Source organism: Hoplias malabaricus, chromosome 16 (assembly GCF_029633855.1).
Source record: "Hoplias malabaricus isolate fHopMal1 chromosome 16, fHopMal1.hap1, whole genome shotgun sequence".
NCBI classification, from domain to species: Eukaryota; Metazoa; Chordata; class Actinopteri; order Characiformes; family Erythrinidae; genus Hoplias; species Hoplias malabaricus.
In genome coordinates, this window is record NC_089815.1 from 24,050,571 (window position 1) to 24,068,818 (window position 18,248).

At 37.5% G+C, this 18,248-nt stretch overlaps 1 protein-coding gene across 1 annotated transcript; it reads left to right on the forward strand.

Annotated features, from left to right (window-relative positions):
• Nucleotides 1-2,767: 2,767 nt before the first annotated feature.
• On the forward strand, nt 2,768-17,925 carry gtpbp3 (GTP binding protein 3, mitochondrial). Its single transcript, XM_066648050.1, has 9 exons — nt 2,768-3,014; nt 3,126-3,376; nt 3,755-3,841; nt 4,453-4,655; nt 8,511-8,583; nt 13,238-13,381; nt 14,996-15,161; nt 16,459-16,758; nt 17,076-17,925. Exons 1-9 carry the CDS (start codon nt 2,965-2,967, stop codon nt 17,305-17,307), a joined length of 1,506 nt encoding a protein of 501 aa, XP_066504147.1. The 5' UTR covers nt 2,768-2,964; the 3' UTR covers nt 17,308-17,925.
• Nucleotides 17,926-18,248: the final 323 nt, after the last annotated feature.

An 18,248-nucleotide genomic window follows, 5' to 3' on the forward strand; every position in this document is an offset into this window, starting at 1 on the left:
GTTTTTAGGGTTTAACCGATGACACAGATCTTTAATAAAATATACTGATATACATTTATTCAATCCAATTAAATGTATACTATAACAAGCTTATGGAAGTGTTATTAATTTGTGCTTGTGTTCCTTAAACATTCTGCAGTTATCTAATGTCCCATGATATCTGAATCCACATTATGTCCACCACTCAAGACATAACTACCATGTACAAGAAATTAACATTTTGCTGTCACTCAGCACATTTCCAGAAAGAGCACATAACCAGCAGTTCTCAAATGATTATTGCTTGTAGAAGGTAGAATTTTTGTCTACATTTATTTCTCAAGCAGTTGTGTCATGTTTGCAGTCTCAGAGAACTGCAGGTGCAGGGCTTAAAATGGTGCAGCTAATGAGACTCCGCCTGTTCAAGAGGATGAAGTGCTTTATGATTTATTTATCAGAGCAAAAAATATCCTCTGAGCTGAGAATTTTTTGCATGATTTCTGACAACCTATCATTCTATAAGAAGGACAGAGCAGGTACATCAAAACATCATTATAGAAATCTATATATAATTTATATATTTTATAGTATAAAAATATTGACAAATCAATTACACTCTAAAAATGACTCATTAAAATATTAAGTTACATGCACTGGCTCTAGGCAATCATGAGTCCATATTTTAAAAGCATAGTGAGGTCTACAATTCTCCCTACTGAAAAATCCACTCATATTTCTGTCCCAACTGGCAGGCAGCTACTAAGCAGCCACCCCTCCATTCTCAGCTAAGAGGAAGCCAAGCCATATAATTTCTGCTTACTCACCATCCTCATGTCTCACCACCTCTGCAGTGAAGCCCTGTGTAATGTACAGACCCCAGGGGCTCACAGTGCTCTCAGGTCATAGATCAAGCCTCTTTCTGTCCATATGTTTGTATATTATTTCCTATAGGTCACATATCAGTCAAAATGAGGAATAATACACGTTGAAAAGCAGTAGAAGGTGTTGATGCTCTATTAGTTATTCTTAAGTATTTTTTTTTTAAATTTGGAAGGTCACTTATTTCACACTTATTTTTCATTGTTGATGGATTATTATTGGCAGTAACATTTAAATCTAATGATTAAATTATATGTTTATATATTATAACTGTATGAACAGGATACAGGTTACAGAATATGAGTGAATTAACATTTAAACAAATATTTAATAAGGGGTGCTTATGAGTCAATATGTAGTAGTATGTGAGCATTTGTTAATGTTTAAAAATGCACTATTCATCCCATAGTCCAGAAACAACCCTCCCACTGGGTACCAACACAGTACAGCATTCAAGACATAAGTAATTTATAACAATTTGTCAGAAAATTGAAAAACAAAAGTGCATCACGGTGGCACAACAGTGTCACAACCACACATTTCCAGGGTCCTGGGGTGGTAGGTTTGAGCCTCACTCCAAGTGACTGTCTGTGAGGAGTTTGGTGTGTTCTCCCTGTGTCTGCGTGGGTTTCCTCCAGGTGCTCTGGTTTCCTCCCATGGTCCAAAAACACACGTTGGTAGGTGAAATGGCAACTCAAAATTGTCCATAGATTTGAATGTTTGAGTGAATGTGTGTCTCCCTGGGATTGGCTCCCCCATCAGGGTGTGTTCCCTCCTATAATAATGAATTAAAAGCAAATATTGGAAAAACAAGAGGGGACATTCAATCTTATCCTTGCACCAATCAGGTGTACCAATCGTGTACTTTGTTAATACAGTGTTAGTAATGTCAAATCAAACAGTCTCTCAAGTGTGAATTAACTAGCTAGCAAAAGCAGATAGCTATATACACAATTAGGTTTAGGTTGAACAACCACGCCCCCACCATCCAGCAAGTATCATGCTAACGCTACAGATTTTTACTACTCTTGTATCATCCATGCCAAGGAATCTTGTATTACAGGACGTCTATTACAGAGAAATAACATACAAAATCTTAAACAACAACAACAACAAACAAATAAACAATCAAACAAAAAAATGCAATATAGTTATTCTCATGAATAAAAGACAAACTTGTTTTTTAATGCCCTTCCATTAATGGTATAAACTAGTTAACAGTGGTTTTTATATTCATTTCCTTTAATAAATTTGTCCTTTCAATAAATACAAATTCTGTTGTGTTTAAATTAATTTAGAGTCCTAACATAAAAAAATATTCTCGCTTGCAAACGTTTTTTTCATTACTGTTCAGTTAAAACATTTGAGGTAGATTTGAACACAGCCACTGTCCTGTCCATGAATGAACCAACAGAAATGCTCCCAAATTACTTGGAGTAAAATCTTTTTACATTCACTTTCTTTGAAAGTTAAGATGGTTTTTAACCTTCTCCTGTACACTTACTATTTTGGGAGATACATGTTTTTAACTGGACAGTGAGACTATATTTTAAAATGACAAGTCTTCTTTAAATACTACTCATCAGATACTATAAAATGACAAAAGAGTGGGAAAATGTTTGATTTGTTATTAAAACAATACATTACCAAAACGCTTTAAAACTTACATTTAAAAATACACCTAATTCAATATTTTTTGAGTTTTGATGGTTTCAAAAATGGACCTGTCCTCTTCACGCGCTTCGTTTACGGTTTCAACACGGAGACAATACGCAAGAGCTCAGTGGGCGGGGATTTTATTTGATTGACACCATGAAGGCGAATCACAGTTTAACAAAAATTACGTACTCCACAACACTAACCAATGGGATTCGCCAAAATACAAAAACAAAAAAATGGCTGTTTAAACAGAGGCGCACATGCAGTTCAGATGTGAGCGGCTGAGGACGCGGAGAGCGGTGGTCGCTGCCTTCACGTTTGTTTATGACTTAGAAGTAAAGGACAAACGATGTTAAGCGTTCATTTAAATAAAGACAAAATAAGCAAAAAGCATTTTGTAACTGTTAGTAATACACCGCCAAAATACACGCAGTAATTTCGTGTACCATGAGTTTATTCCGTTGCTGGAGGAGGCACATCCTCAGAACTGCGTTAAGGTGTGTGTGTGAAGTGTTTACAGTTCGCTGGGGTGGATTATAACTGAGTGACATTGACACTGGTTTCAGTTAAACTAAACGTGGATGTTAATTCTTGTTCATTCACTCCAGGCCGGGGGGGTGTTTAAGGCTCGTCTCCCCATTATGCAGCGCCGCTGACACTATCTTCGCCGTGTGTTCAGGACAGGGGCGGTGCGGGGTGGCCGTGCTGCGGGTTAGCGGAGCGGCGGCGGCGGTGGCTCTTCGCGCTGTGACCGGGTCGAAACAAGGTCTGCCCGCTCCCCGTACCGCGCTGCTCCGCAACATCATCCACCCGAAGACCCGAGAGCTGTTGGACCGGGGACTGGTGCTGTGGTTCCCAGGTTTGTTTAAAGCACTGAAGAACCCAACCTCCCCAATTAGAGTAGTTAGAGTCCTTACATTTTACAGACTTGTCATAACGTTAACCACCTTTCTAATTAAGTTAACTAGTTTAATAAAATTCTAATCTCAGTTTAAATTATATTTTTCTGAATGAAAGTATAGGGTATAGAATTGGGTACAATTATTAATTCCTTGATTAAATGTAGTGAAATATACAAGTGAGGGTACCACCACAGTGACATTTTTTTCTGACAGTTTAGGTGTGAGTGAACATCAGTGTGTAATGCCCTGAGATGGAGTAGGCTATGAAGTAGTTTGTTTATGCTGTACATCTATAAGTTGTACTTGTAAGTATTATGTGGCATTGTTGCTTCCAGGCCCTCACAGCTTCACTGGAGAGGATGTTGCAGAGTTTCACATACATGGAGGACCTGCGGTTATTAACAGCATCCTGCATGCCCTTGGTAACTCGTTCTGTCCATTTTCTACATACATGACTGATATAATGGATGAGGTGGTGGTATAACTTGAGTTTATGGCGGAAGCAGGTGTGTTGCTCCCTGCTGAATGATTTAAAGAAGCTCAGTTTGGCCACAAGGTGGCAGTGGGAGATTTTACTAGGGTTAATTTGTGAAGTATATCTTGACTCCAATGAATGCTTATATTTTTTCCTTTAGACGTTTAGACACATTTATCTGTTTTTATGTTATTTGATTTTTGAGTAGAACATACTAGGAAAATTCTAAATAATATATAATATGTGCTTATTTAATTTTTTATTTATTTTTAACCCCCCCCCCCCCAACACACATTTTAATCAGTCAATAAACAGTAAAAATATGCCTCTTTAAAATATGCCTAAATGAGTGGTATGCCTCCATAGGATGTGTACTTATTTTCACTTTGAATAGCAACAAATCAAGAAACATAATCCCACCAAGGACACAGAGTTTTTTGCATAGGACTTTACCAAGGGATCAATTTAAATTCAGTTACTGAATAATTTATATTGATATTTGAATAATAAACCCAGGGTTTAAGAGACTGAAGTGATACTTCATAATTTGTATCTCAGGCAGTCTACCAGGACTGAGGCCGGCAGAAGCAGGTGAATTTACTCGAAGGGCATTCCATGCGGGGAAGCTGGACTTGACTGAAATAGAGGGTCTGGGGGATCTTATACATGCTGAGACTGAAGCTCAGAGGAGGCAAGCACTTCGACAGATGACAGGGGATCTGGGACGCCTCTATAATGACTGGAGTCAGCAGCTTAAGAAAGTATGTAACAAGCATGATACATGTTTATTTATAAAATATTGTTGGTTTTGTATGTTTCACAAAGTTATAAACCTTTATCAAAGCCTTAAGTTAAATATAACACCCATCAAAACCTTGGACACATCATCTCATTAGTTGTTGGTAGAATAGGCCTAGTCCTACCTCTGCACAACCCCAGTTATGGTCTCAAACACATTAAGAAGGCGAGCAGTTCTACAAATTAGCTCTTGACGAGGCCACAGCTGTTCACTGGAAACCATTCCAGGTGACGACCTCATGAAGCTGACTGAGAGAACGGTGAAAGTGTGCAAAGCTGTCATCAAAGCAAAAGGTGGCTACTGTGAAGAATCTAATGTATAAAACATATTCTGGTTTGTTTAACGTCTTTTGCTTATTACATAATTCCATATGTGTTCCTTCATAGTTTTGATGTCTTCCATATTCATTTACGAAGTAGAAAATAATAAAAAAAAAAAAACATAGAAAAAACATTGAATGAGAAGATGTCCAAACTTTTGACTGGTACTGTACATTCACATATGTGGGAAATGGCACAAAAACAAAGGTGTGTGTGTGTGTATATATATCATTCATTTATTTAATTTGCAATCAGAATCTTTAAGTATTAACAAAAATTAACAAGTAATATAGCATCAAAAATTTCAGTATTTGTGGTGTCTACCCATTGCTTTAATTTCTGCTTCTGTTTTTTCAGGATATTTAGTTTCAGTTTTTAAATACGTCTTTATTTTATATTTATATATATTATATATATTATATTTATATTAGATATTTATAAACATCTCCACAGCCTAGTCTAAAATTTGGTTGATTTTCTTTTTCTTTATTTTCTTTTTTTTTTTAACTTGTTGTTTACTGAAGCTCAAGTAACATTCACCACTTTATAGTTAGGCCTTAGTACATCGATGGTTCACATGTAAAAAAATAAACATTCACACTGAGTTACAGCTACACTCCCGCCTAATAAAATAAAATATAAGGGATTGAAAGGAGTGATGTTACATACACGGTTTAGTTCAAATATGCAGTGTTCTCAAAGCATTATCAAGAGTGCTAAACTCCATCGCTTAACACATTTCTGCTTCGGTGCTCTCAAACTGTATGTTATTTTTTTCATGTATCACCCATATCCAGGATTCATATGTTTGGGCAGTGGTTTTGAGCCAGTTCACAGTTATACCCTTACTTGCTGTTGCAAAACAAAAACCCGACAGAGATAGACCTGATCCCTCCATCCAATTTATTTAACTGAAGTGTTTTGAAACAGATCCTAGGCTTCTTACCCTGAAAGACAAAGGGAGAGAGAATTTGTTCCAACATATGAAAGGTTGACATTGGAATTAGAAGCATTTAGAACAAATTTAATAGTCTTGGGAGAATATTAATATGTATAGATTCTATTTACCCAAATATAGACAAAGGTAGTTCTGACCAACAGCTTAAATCATTTTTAATATTGTGAATTGTCTTGTCATAGTTAACACTGTATAGTTTGTCCAGTGAAGGTGGAATATAGATACCAAGGCATTTGTTGCCTTCTGGCCATCTAAAGCAGCTGTCATCTTTTATTTTCTGTTAGACTTTACCATTAATATCTAGTGCCTCCGTTTTATATACATTAACTTTATACCTAGAGTAATATCCAAATTTTTCAATACACTCCATTAAAGCTGCTGTAGAGGAAGATGGATATGATAAAAAGAGGAGCATCTGCATAACGGGATATCTTCATTCGTTCATTATCTGTAACCCTTATCCAGTTCAGGGTCGCGGTGGGTCCAGAGCCTACCTGGAATCATTGGGCACAAGGCGGGAATACACCCTGGAGGGGGCGCCAGTCCTTCACAGAGCAACACACATACATTCACTCACACCTACGGACACTTTTGAGTCGCCAATCCACCTACCAACATGTGTTTTTGGACTGTGGGAGGAAACCCACGCGGACACGGGGAGAACACACCAACTCCTCACAGACAGTCACCCGGAGCGGGAATCGAACCCACAACCTCCAGGTCCCTGGAGCTGTGTGACTGCGACACTCCCTGCTATGCCACCTGCCACCCATAAAGGGATATCTGCATAAAGGGATATCTTATGTTCCTCCTGCCCAGATTCCCGATATATTTTTATTGTCCCTAATAATCTGAGCTAAAGGTTCAATTCTGTTTACATTTTCTGCTGAGCCTGATCCAGGACATCCCTAACATATTCGGTCACATGTCTAAGCTCTGTGGTTGACATCATATTACTCTGAGAGTACCAGCATTTTTTTGGACATCTCAACATGTTTTCAGATCCATACTTTTTAACAACCTTCCCAAAATAGAATGAGGCAAGAGTGGAATTAAATTGCTGCTGACTTCATTATATCAAATAACATCAAATAAATCAAGGTGTGTGAGTTTTAGCATAGGACTGTTTTTCCAGTTAGTGGTATAACTATTGAGGCATCTCTGTTTTGTATCAGTATTTCAAGCTCCCACCAGATGGGGCAGTCTCTCTAAAACAACAGCAGTGTTTCTAATAGGACTTTAGATAAAAATCGGCACTCATACATAGGCACATATTGTAAAATACCTTAAAACAGATACATTTTATGAAGATAGTTTTGTTTTGTCGCACATCCGTTTAATGACGCACTTACTATGAAGTATAAAGTTGTGCAGCAAAAACTTAGAGACATTTATAGTTTTGTTTATAGAATGTCAGTGTACTTCCTGCTCTTGTCTGTATGTTAGTGCTTGTCCTGACTGTTTATGTCTGAATGCTAGGTGCCATATGCAGAACTCTTCAGTAGGTGAGGAGCAGAGATTAGGAGAAAGGAAATCCTGCCTTGGGTGTGTGCCAGATTTAAGTCTAGTCAGGGTCTTCAGTGGTTGAGTGATCCAGTACTGCGTGTGCTGATGGAAAAACTCATTTTATACACTCATACTGAGTTCCAGCCAGAAACCTGGCGGAACTTTCCTCTTTTTGCTTCTTGACATTTTTTGGCCCTTTGCCACCTGCTAATTAGTTACAGATTTACTGTGGTGTATAACTCTATGGAAAACCACCAGTTCCCATTACGTGTGTTCATTACCTTAATTTACAGAATAGATACCACACCCGCAGTCAGAAATGTAAATGGACAATATGTAATATTTACGGATTTAGTTATTTTTTTGTTTACATAACTAAAGCAATGTCTTTGAAACTTTTATTTTGAAAGTGTGCATTATTTTACAGCTGTGTTCCCTACCCAATGGACTATTTCCAGCAGAGACTAGCTGGCTGTATTGAAAAGTTTTTGGAACAGCTTCTCTTTTTTGTATTTGCTGCAGTTATGAGCAGTGGCAGTGACTGATGGCTGCATTGTGATCAATATTTAGTTTAATGGTATTAAGGAAATTACAATGGGAAGGCTAGGCAAGGCAGGTTTATTTATAGAGCATCTTTCATAAACAATGGCAATTTAAAATGATTTACAAAAACAGTATAAGGATATTAAAGCAGTAAAACCAATAAAAAGTTAATTTATGTTATTTTTATTTATTTATTTATTATTATTAATAATAAGAATCTTTAAAATTCATATTGTATCCCATAACCGAGTTTGCATGAATTACTTCTCCTGTCATGTTGATTAGGACTTGGAAGGGGACCTCACCACCTGGAGCAAAGTTTCAATTTTCTTTGTAAAAAAATATTTTTTTACATTTCATAATAAGTTACCATGGATAAAAATGTTTACGGCTTTGATCTCCATAAATGTATTAAGAAATAGTCTTGTGTGTTTGTTTCGAAGGGATGACTAATGGTTTCTAATAAGGCTTGCTTGTTGTTTAATTGCAGTGCTTGGCGCATGTGGAAGCCTTCATTGACTTCAGTGAGGGTGAGCTCATAGAGGATGGAATCTTAAATCAAGGTAGGTCTCCACCTCTGGAAAAATGAATACAGCAGCTGGATTTTTTTGCCCTAGTGCATTGTGAGGACTTCCTGTTTGCAGCAGGATAAAAATGCAACAATGACTGTAAGGAGAAATGATTTGACTCAAAGTGCTGAAATGTCAGTTTCCTCAAGGAAATGGGGAGAAAGAGAGAAACACAAAATGCCAAAGGGAGAGACAGAATCTTCCTGAAGATTTCCATGTAGTTACTGAGTAACAGTCGTTGGTACGTGATCGTTTAAACCAGTTCCAGTAAAAAAAGCAATTACAGGTTATTTAGAAAATTTTTTGGAAACATTTCTGAAAAACCTAGACATTAGACAGTCCACTGTGATTAGAGAAATTCTGTAGAAATCTTGCGTCTAATTTTGACACTACACCTCATTGTTCTATTGTTCTGTCTCAGCATCTTTTCTCCCTCATTTACTTTTTCTGAGATTACACAGAATTAGTTTTATAATATTTTATATTCTCTGAAAAAATCTCAGGCTTATGATATATTGGTTAAAACAGTGAATCATCAGTTTTTGCTGAATACATTTTGGGCATTTCATTTTTCTTTGGAGAGGGCACAATGGTGGTGCAGCAGGAAGTGTCACAGTCACAGCTCCTGGGAACTGGGGTTGTGCGTTCATATCCGGCTCCGCGTGACTGTCTATAAGGAGTTTGATGTGTTCTCCTTGTGTCTTCATTGGTTTCCTCCAGATGTTCCAGGTGCTCCAGATTCCCCCCACAGTCCAAAAACACATGTTGGTAGGTGGATTGGCAGAGAGAGTGTGAGTCTTTGTCGCCCTGTGAAGGACTGTCGCCCCATTAAGGGTCTGTTCCTGCCTTGCGCTCAATGATCCCAAGCAGGCTTCCAGGGACCCTCCACGACCCTGAACTGTATATGTGGTTACAGACAATGAATAAATGAATTATGAATTTTTTCTTTGGGGCGGCACGGTGGTGCAGCAGGTAGTTTCGCAGTCACACAGCTCCAGGGACCTGGAGGTTGTGGGTTCGATTCCCGCTCCGGGTGACTGTCTGTGAGGAGTTTGGTGTGTTCTCCCCGTGTCCGCGTGGGTTTCCTCCGGGTGCTCAGGTTTCCTCCCACAGTCCAAAAACACACGTTGGAAGGTTGATTGGTGACTCAAAAGTGCCCGTAGGTGTGAGTGTGTGTGTCTTTGTTGCCCTGTGAAGGACTGGCGCCCCCTCCAGGGTGTATTCCTGCCTTGCGCCCAATGATTCCAGGTAGGCTCTGGACCCACCGCGACCCTGAACTGGATAAGCGCTTACAGATAATGAATGAATGAATTTTTCTTTGGATGTGATATAGACGCTCTCTTTCTATTCATCTAATAGGTGTCAGTCTATTGAAACTGATCTTGTTACTTAATCTCCTATTGCATGTCATTTGGGTGTTCTTCTGGGATGCGTTTTATGTTCGTTACTTTTACTTTTGTATATTAATTATCTCCCTAAAATATGTAAATATTCAAACTGTATTTTGTATGATGATGATCACAGTGATTTTTTTTGTGATCTAAATCTGGATGTTATCAATCCTAAACTTTGTACTGACCTTCAGCGTTTACATGAATGGTTCTAATTGAATCACCTATAAACTATAAATGTTAAGAAAACTCAATGTATGTATTTTCACTCTTTTAGGAAATCTATATCTCTATTTCAGCCCATTTGCTTTGCACATCAGATATTAACTGTCATAAAGTCTTAGAAGTATTTAGGTGTCTCTTGATTCAGTCATTCATTATCTCTAACTGCTTATCCAGTTCAGGGCTGTGGTGGGTCCGGAGCCTATCCCAGAATCATTGGGCGAATGGCGGGAACACACCCTGGAGGGTCACCATTCCTTCACAGGGCGACACACACTCTCACATTCACTCACACTTACGGACACTTTTTTTAAGTCGCCGGTCTCCCTAACAATGTGTGTTTTTGGACTGTGGGAGGAAACCAGAGCACCCGGAGAAAACCCATGTGGACACAGGGAGAACACACCAAACTCCTCACAGACAGTCACCTGGAGTGGGACTTGAACCCACAACCTTCAACCTACAAGCTGTGTGACAACAACACTACTTACTGTGCCATCGCCCTATGTTGATTCACATCATATTTGGAATTTAACAAAGAAATTAAAAAAAGGAAACAATATGTTCATAATCAGATTAGGTTATATATCATAAATAAAATCTCTTACATATATTTGCATGCAATTGTTCTTATAATGATTTCTTATTATCTTCCAATGTTGTCTCTCACCACAAAGGAAATTATTGAGCCAGTAGTGAAACTCTACAAGTAGATCATGTAATAGGGCGACCAGATCTGAGATGGTGAAAAAGAGGACACACGTCTCGCGGGGGTGGGTGGGGGGGCTGATGAGAATGAGGATGGGAATTCATCCGAGAACTTACATTTACGTTTCGGCATAGCTGCTCCAAACAAGGGTAGGTACGTGAGCTTTGCCTGACGTAAACAAGGACTCCTGACAGGCAGACCAATTAAATGTTTACAGAGAAGGTTATCAACCAATAATGGTAGCTCTACAGTCAGACCGTCCAATCAGAAGATTTTAGGCTACTTCACGATGCCCCCTTCTCACTCAAGTGAACCAATCGGAGTAGAGGAGGACGGGACTAGTTTGTGAACTAAACGCTTCTTGAAGTTCTATGTAAGCTCTAGAAAAACAAAATCCCGGACGTTTGTGAAATTCCGCCTGGACATTTATTTAAGTCTAAAAAAGAGGACATGTCCAGGTAAAAGAGGACGTCTGGTCACCCTATATATATAAAATTCATGCTAAGTTAACTTGTTGGACACATCATTGTGTTGTTTGTACACACACTAATGCGGTGCCTTTTCAGGATTATGTAAACACTAAAGCTGTTAGATTAGATTTTTTTAGATCTATAATAATCATCATTTCTCTTTGTCATTCTCTTCTACTTTTAAGATTTAATAGTACATCTGAACATATTACAAGATCAGTTTCCAATGTAATTATCCCAGTTCCAGCCTATAAATATAATTATTGTTATTTTATAAAATTATTTTTTACATATACTTAAATCTGGAATAAGATCGCATACAGTATCAGAATGCTTACATCAAGTGCACATTTTAAATAAGTATATAAAAAGATTATACTTGTAACCATTTCAGATCTGTTTTTTGTTTTTGTTGTATGTTTTGTTTGTTGTATGTTTAGTGTTGGTTGTTTTTGTACTGCAGAAAAGGAACCTGCTGTAAACCAAGTTAGGCCAGTTTAAATGTGGCATATTTTGATATTGCTATAAATTGTCCTGTATAAAATTAAAAAAAGAAAGAAAGAAGGAAGTTAGAAGGAAAACAGAACACTTAACAACCTTACAAGACTTGATAGATGAACAAAATTGTCCACGTCAGATAAACAGCACTTATTGAAAAAAGCCACAAATGTTTCTGTCCAAACAGCTCAGTTTCTCGACAGTTACATCTACTTTCAGACTGCATATTTCTTCAGAGCCTCAGTTTCATGGGTCTTAAAGATCGCATAGTTGTAAATAGGTAATTATTGAAGAAAATAAATAGACCAAAATGAAGGTAATTTTCAGTTTCTAAACTGAACCAAAAAGCTGCTTCTTAGGAGTATGGACTGACTATCCCTGAGCCCAGACCTCAGTGAATGTGTTTTGAGATGTAGTGGATTATGAGAATCAGGAAATACAACCAACTCTTAAGTTAAACTTTATGAATTAGGCAATTATTCCTCCACATTTCTTTGAAAACTCAAAACAAACCTTAAAGGAAAAGGGAGGGCACACAAAATACTGAAAACGTTGCAAAGCAAAGCAGGGTTTCAGAAAAGTGTGAAAGCTCTAACAAATGCAAATGGAGTGCATGCTAATTAGATCATGTATATTTTATTCAGTAGTTGAGGCTTACGTATATATTTCTGTTAAATGTATGATTTAAGGTACTTCATGCTGAAATGGCATTTTTTCACAAAAATTTTAATAACAGATTCTGGCATCTACAATTTGCAGCTTTATATTTTGGTGCACATTTTATCCATGTTTTGATGTGCTTCTCAAGAGAATTTATGGATTTTGTTGTGCGTAAAGGAACATGTTTGTCACAGACCATCTCCTTCCTCTGAGTGACATGAGCTCAGCGGTAGTGCCCAGTTAGAGGTCGCTCATGCAAAAGGAAATTGGCGCTCTTCTTTATGGCCCAGACTCTGGGACTTTGATCTAAGTTTTTGTTTTGAAGGTTTGCTTTAGAATGTTTTGTAAAGTTGAGGTGGGGAAATAATTTAACCCAATTTCTACAAAGATTAAAATGCAATTTTAAAGTGTGATTTATACTTATTTACAGTGTGGTATATTGAAAAAATAGAAAACATAAATATTTTGACATAATTGCCATAGAATTCAGTAAATTTACAGTAGTTTTTCACTGTTTATTTTCACTTATGTCAATTAAACATGTCATTAGTACAGGACTGTTCAAACGTGTATATTACAGTATGTAGGAAATTGATTGTCGCTAAACTCTGATTAATCCTTCACTGAATATCTATCAACACATGCATTACTGTGGCATCTTCAGTCTGACTAGTGCCTTCTTTTTTATATTCATGCAGTGGACATAGCTGTACCCCAGCTGCAGATGGAAATAGAGAAGCATCTGTGTGATGAGAGAAGGGGGGAGCGAGTCCGCAGTGGAGTGCAAGTGGTCATTGCTGGGTCCACCAATGCGGGCAAGAGCAGCCTGTACAATATACTGTGTAAGAAGAAGCCTCTCATTCTGATGTTGGGTTTATTTTTTAATTATAAATATACTACTATACTACTGTAATGATTTAGCGCAAGGGTCCTGCCTTGCCACAGTAACCGAGGACAAAAACATTGCAGTTAAAAAAATCTTAAAAATAATTCTTTAATATATTTTGTAACAAATAACAAGGGATATATTTTAAAATGTAATGAAATTAGAGATGATGCCAGTCAATGTAGTCAGTTTAATAACAACAGAAAGAATTAGTTGGCATTCTCCTTCAAGTGTGTTTAACTGTTTAGAGATTTTTACATGTTGTGGAGAAATGCGTTGTTAGTATTTTCTCACTCAGCTTGGTAATGTTCTGTGATTGTGGGGACTCAGCGGTGACTAAAACTGGGGAGCAATGTTGTGTTTACCCTAATTTGATGTAGTGTAAATTTCTGACTGCAGTATTATCACTTCACTTAACAGTTGTTCAAACATCTTCAGAAAACATAATCAGATGTCACTGTGTGAAGTAAAAGATAATGTAAATTATGTAAATGATGTCGTCAAATTTGCGGAAATTGCTTTTATTTGTCACTAACCTTTGGCGTTCTTTTAGTCTAAACCAGTGCTTCTCAGACTGGACCAGAGGAAATTGCAGCAGACACTAGTGCCTGGGTCCACATAATTGTGCTTTGCGAGTGTGTGGTGGGATCCCGTAGGATGTTGTTGCCCCAAACAAATGTGTTAATATTAGCTTCTGTAGATAAACCCAACAATGAGTAGGAAAACAAATAAGTTACTGACAATTGAAAAAAAAAATTACAAAATGAAAAAATTAGGTTTTATTTCAGAGTTTTGGAGGTGTATTTTTATATATTGAATTGATTTGCCAAGAAAACATGAAACGCAAATTATCTCAAAATGAATGTGAATCATAGGGCTTTATCTGTAACAATAGTAGATAACAGCTTAGCTTTTTTGCTCTATGGTCAATAATGACAGTAGCAGAGAGCAGGGGGGTGGGGATGTGGATATCGTTGGGTTTCCTGCCCTGAGTGACCCGCATTCATCAGTTCTCAGATTTATTCCTGTTATTGTTTCCAATCCAGCTCAGACTTGTACAGCCCTGTCTTTTATTATTTTTCTTTCTGCTGATACTAGTACAAACTGTTCAAATTTTAGGCCTCTCCAGAACTGTTTGCACTACACACTGAACATAATGAGCTGGGAAATCATCTTTTACTTCCAAACGTTCAGCTGGGGACCTTCAGATGGAATGTGTCTGGAACATGTTTTCAGATAAGAGCGTGAGATACGGTCATATGCAATGGTTCGGTCACCTGCTCAAATTACATGTTTTGATAATGATGTGAGTGAAACTAAGAACTTAGTCCTGGACAGAGAACATACACCTGCACATTTTAATACATAATTTTTTATTGGTAAATGTTGTATTTTAGAGGTATTAAATGTAGCCTGGAAGAAATGGTATGATTTTTCTTTTTTTCCAAACAATTTGTTAAATTCAGCAAAGAAACAGCGACATGCAGTTTGGTCAGGTGTCTCCAAAATTTGCAAAGCAGTCTGACTTCATGTATTTGTTTTTCTTATGCTTGGATTTTCTTCACTACAGGTCAGCGTCCCGCTGCCATTGTATCTCCTACGGCAGGAACGACCAGAGACGTTGTGGAGAGCTCTCTGGACATTGGGGGCTTTCCTGTCCGGTTGTGTGACACTGCGGGACTGAGGGACACGGATGACTTTGTGGAGCAAGAGGGAGTCCGCCGCGCCCGTAACATGTAGGCGACTGGCTGTGGGAAAACTAAGAATAATATAAACAACACTGTGCTTAATTTAAACACACTGACATTCTATAGGCATTTGATAAATAGCCTCCTTAGGGAAATACATTCTTCACCTTTATGCTGGAAGTGTGAAGAGCAAAAGGAAGCAATCATTCTTAACTTTTGTGTTATTTTTGGTCATAAATTTAGCCACAGGTACGCTTCCTGTGCCTAGCTTTTTGTTGAATTTGTACAAAGATACATGCATATTGTAATAATAGGAGGTTATGCAATATCCATATAAGAGCCCCGTCTGGTTGCATAATGTTTTTCCAAAAAAGAAAATCAGGGCAGAGCGCAAAAATACAGGGATGTGTGTACTCTCACACACACATCAGACAGCTGCTTCCACTGTTTATATTTTAGTGTAGTGCTGGCAGAATGTGGTACTCGATGGTGTTTGCGCAGCAGGAGATTTTTCTAGGATTAGCAGTGACTAAGATATTGAGGAAATGTGCGTCAATCTTGTGCAGTTTGAGGTGTTTTTCCAGGCCAGAAAGGTCGTAGGATAGTGATTTGCTTCAGGAAGGAGACTTTGAGAATAAGCATCCTCTGCTACCCTGAGGTCTGCTCTGCTCCGAGGATTGGATCAGGTCCACAAGACACTGTGTCTGAAATTTGATTCGTATAAAAAATTAGAATTCATTTAATTGTAATAATTTAATGCTTCATTAAGGCAAAAAAAATGGAACTCCTTTAGCTCCGTTATTTGACCACTTGCTTTATCACTCAGTAACTTCATGGGAAAAGCAAATTGACTAGTTTTTAAGATGTAGAAGTGACGAAGTTTAATTCTGGATCTAAATGAACTGAAATTAATATATCGTTGGAGTCCAATTAAAAACATGTTTATTGATTTTTAGTTCACTACATCATTAGAACATAGAAGCTGTGCTTCACATCATGTAAAATTCCATGATGAATAAACCAATAGAAATGCTCCAAAATTACTGGGAATTAAATAATTTTACATTCACTTCCATTGAAAGTTAAGAAGGTTTCTTACTTCTTCTGTATAATTACTATTTTGGGAGTTAAATATTTTTAATTGGACAGTGACAAAATATTAATGTTATATAATAATAATAATTCATTTAGATCCAGAATAAAAATTTCTCATTTCTATAACTAGAATATAAAGGTCAATTTTATAGGTATTCACAGAAATTATTAGGCCTTCTCTGAAAGACATGATAGCCCTGAGGTTTCTGTTCTGATCATTGTTGATGATTCATAAAACTTCTGTCCATAGGGTGGATTTGGCAGACTTGACGTTGGTGCTGGTTGACTCAACGCAACTTCCTCAGGAGCCTCAGATGGTGTCCGGTTTCCTGAGCGAATACCTGAAGAATGTGCTGCCCAGTGCGAAGGATCATAAGCACTGTGTTCTGATCCTGAACAAAAGTGACCTCCTTCTTAAAGAACACATTAGTATCATCCAGAACGTTCTCACACAGACCTCAGATATGGTTCCAGTCAGTATACTGTCATGTCAAACCAGAGAAGGACTGGAAGATTTCCTCACATTAATAAAGAACACACTAAAGACACTGTAAGTGCTATAAGTCAACTTGAATCCTAGATGTTGTTTTTCTTGCCAAAGTGATAGAGTGGTCAAAAATAAAATGGCTGATATTTCAGGGTATGAAACAATGTAAGCAAGTCTATTTGAGGTTACTTAACACCACAATGTGGGTTGAAAGTATGTGGGATGGTTGATAACAGGCTAGGTATAAGATTAATTACTTGTAAGCTCTGTTAGCCTTATAGCGCCAGTGCTAAACTAAAGAATTACATTACATTATATTTACAGAATAACATTTTCTTTAAGATATTGCTTTAACTCTAAATCACATTTTCTGTTTTAAGGTGTGGAGACCCACTAGCCGGAAGCCCAAGCCTGACTCAGACTCGCCATCGAGTTCACCTGCGGAAGTGTGTGGATTCCTTGAATCTGTATTATCAGTACAGGGATGTAGACTTGGCACTGGCAGCAGAGGGATTGCGTTTAGGCCTCAGCAGCTTGGGAAGGATCACTGGCAAAGTTGGGGCTGAGGAAATCTTGGATGTCATTTTTAGAGACTTTTGCATTGGGAAATAAGTATACTTGGACTTTATCCCTTATTTTTGTTCATCATTAATATATACAGGTAATGTTAGAATAAATATTGTTATTGAAATAAAACAAAAGCTTTTCCCAATGCTTCATTATTGGAAAGAAATATATATCAAACTATTAATGGAACCAAACAGAAATCACCAACTTACAATGATTTTTAAAATTCTTTATTTCCTAAACATCATGAAATATGCAGTGACCAAATATTAGTATGAAAACAGTTTTTCCCCCAGGAGTGAGGCTTTTATTGTTGTTGTTTTTTTTCCCTTTCTTTGGGCCTTACGTTAAATGCTGAGGGTACTTTCCTGAGCTTATTGAACGTACTGGATGATCTAGATGATCTTTTGGCTTTGTAGGAAGGAGATGGCTTAATGTGGGACTCTGCTGGCCTTTGTTCTCTTGTCAGTTTGACCTTCATTTCTGTATTTATGCTCTTCTGTTGAACTCCTCACCCTCTGATGCTATTGCCTAGTGTGCAGCAGAAAGAAGCTTGACACAGCTTGGCGTATACTTACCTCTTCCTACTATTCATTCCACTGACGTCATGCAGCATTCAGTTGTCTTCTTGGCTTAGAGAGGTTATAAAGGTCTCATAAATCACACAGAGCTAAGCAGCTCTGCTCAACATAAGAGGTACTGTACTCTGATTCTGAAAACAAATGACCTCCTGAAAGGCAGTTAAAGGTTCAGCCTTTGACCCTATGTTTGCGTAAAAATGCAAAGACTAACTATAAAAAATACAGTAACAAACATTTATTCATGTCACATGTCATTCTTTTTATTAAAATTAAACAAAGCAGAATAGCACTTCAGATCAAAAGTAAAATCTAAAAGCCCAGATCTCAGAAACACTAAATCATCTCTCTTCTGTACTTTTCTCTTAACAGTGTGCTGTATCTGCACATTTATTCCTTGTAGCAAAT

Bases quoted from the DNA above. Each gene is read 5' to 3' on its own strand.
- gtpbp3 (XM_066648050.1), top strand. From the start codon at position 2,965: ATGAGTTTATTCCGTTGCTGGAGGAGGCACATCCTCAGAACTGCGTTA. The intron at 3,015-3,125 runs GTGTGTGTGTGA...CATTCACTCCAG, and splicing joins ATCCTCAGAACTGCGTTAAG to GCCGGGGGGGTGTTTAAGGC. The intron at 13,382-14,995 runs GTAAGAAGAAGC...TCTTCACTACAG, and splicing joins CAGCCTGTACAATATACTGT to GTCAGCGTCCCGCTGCCATT.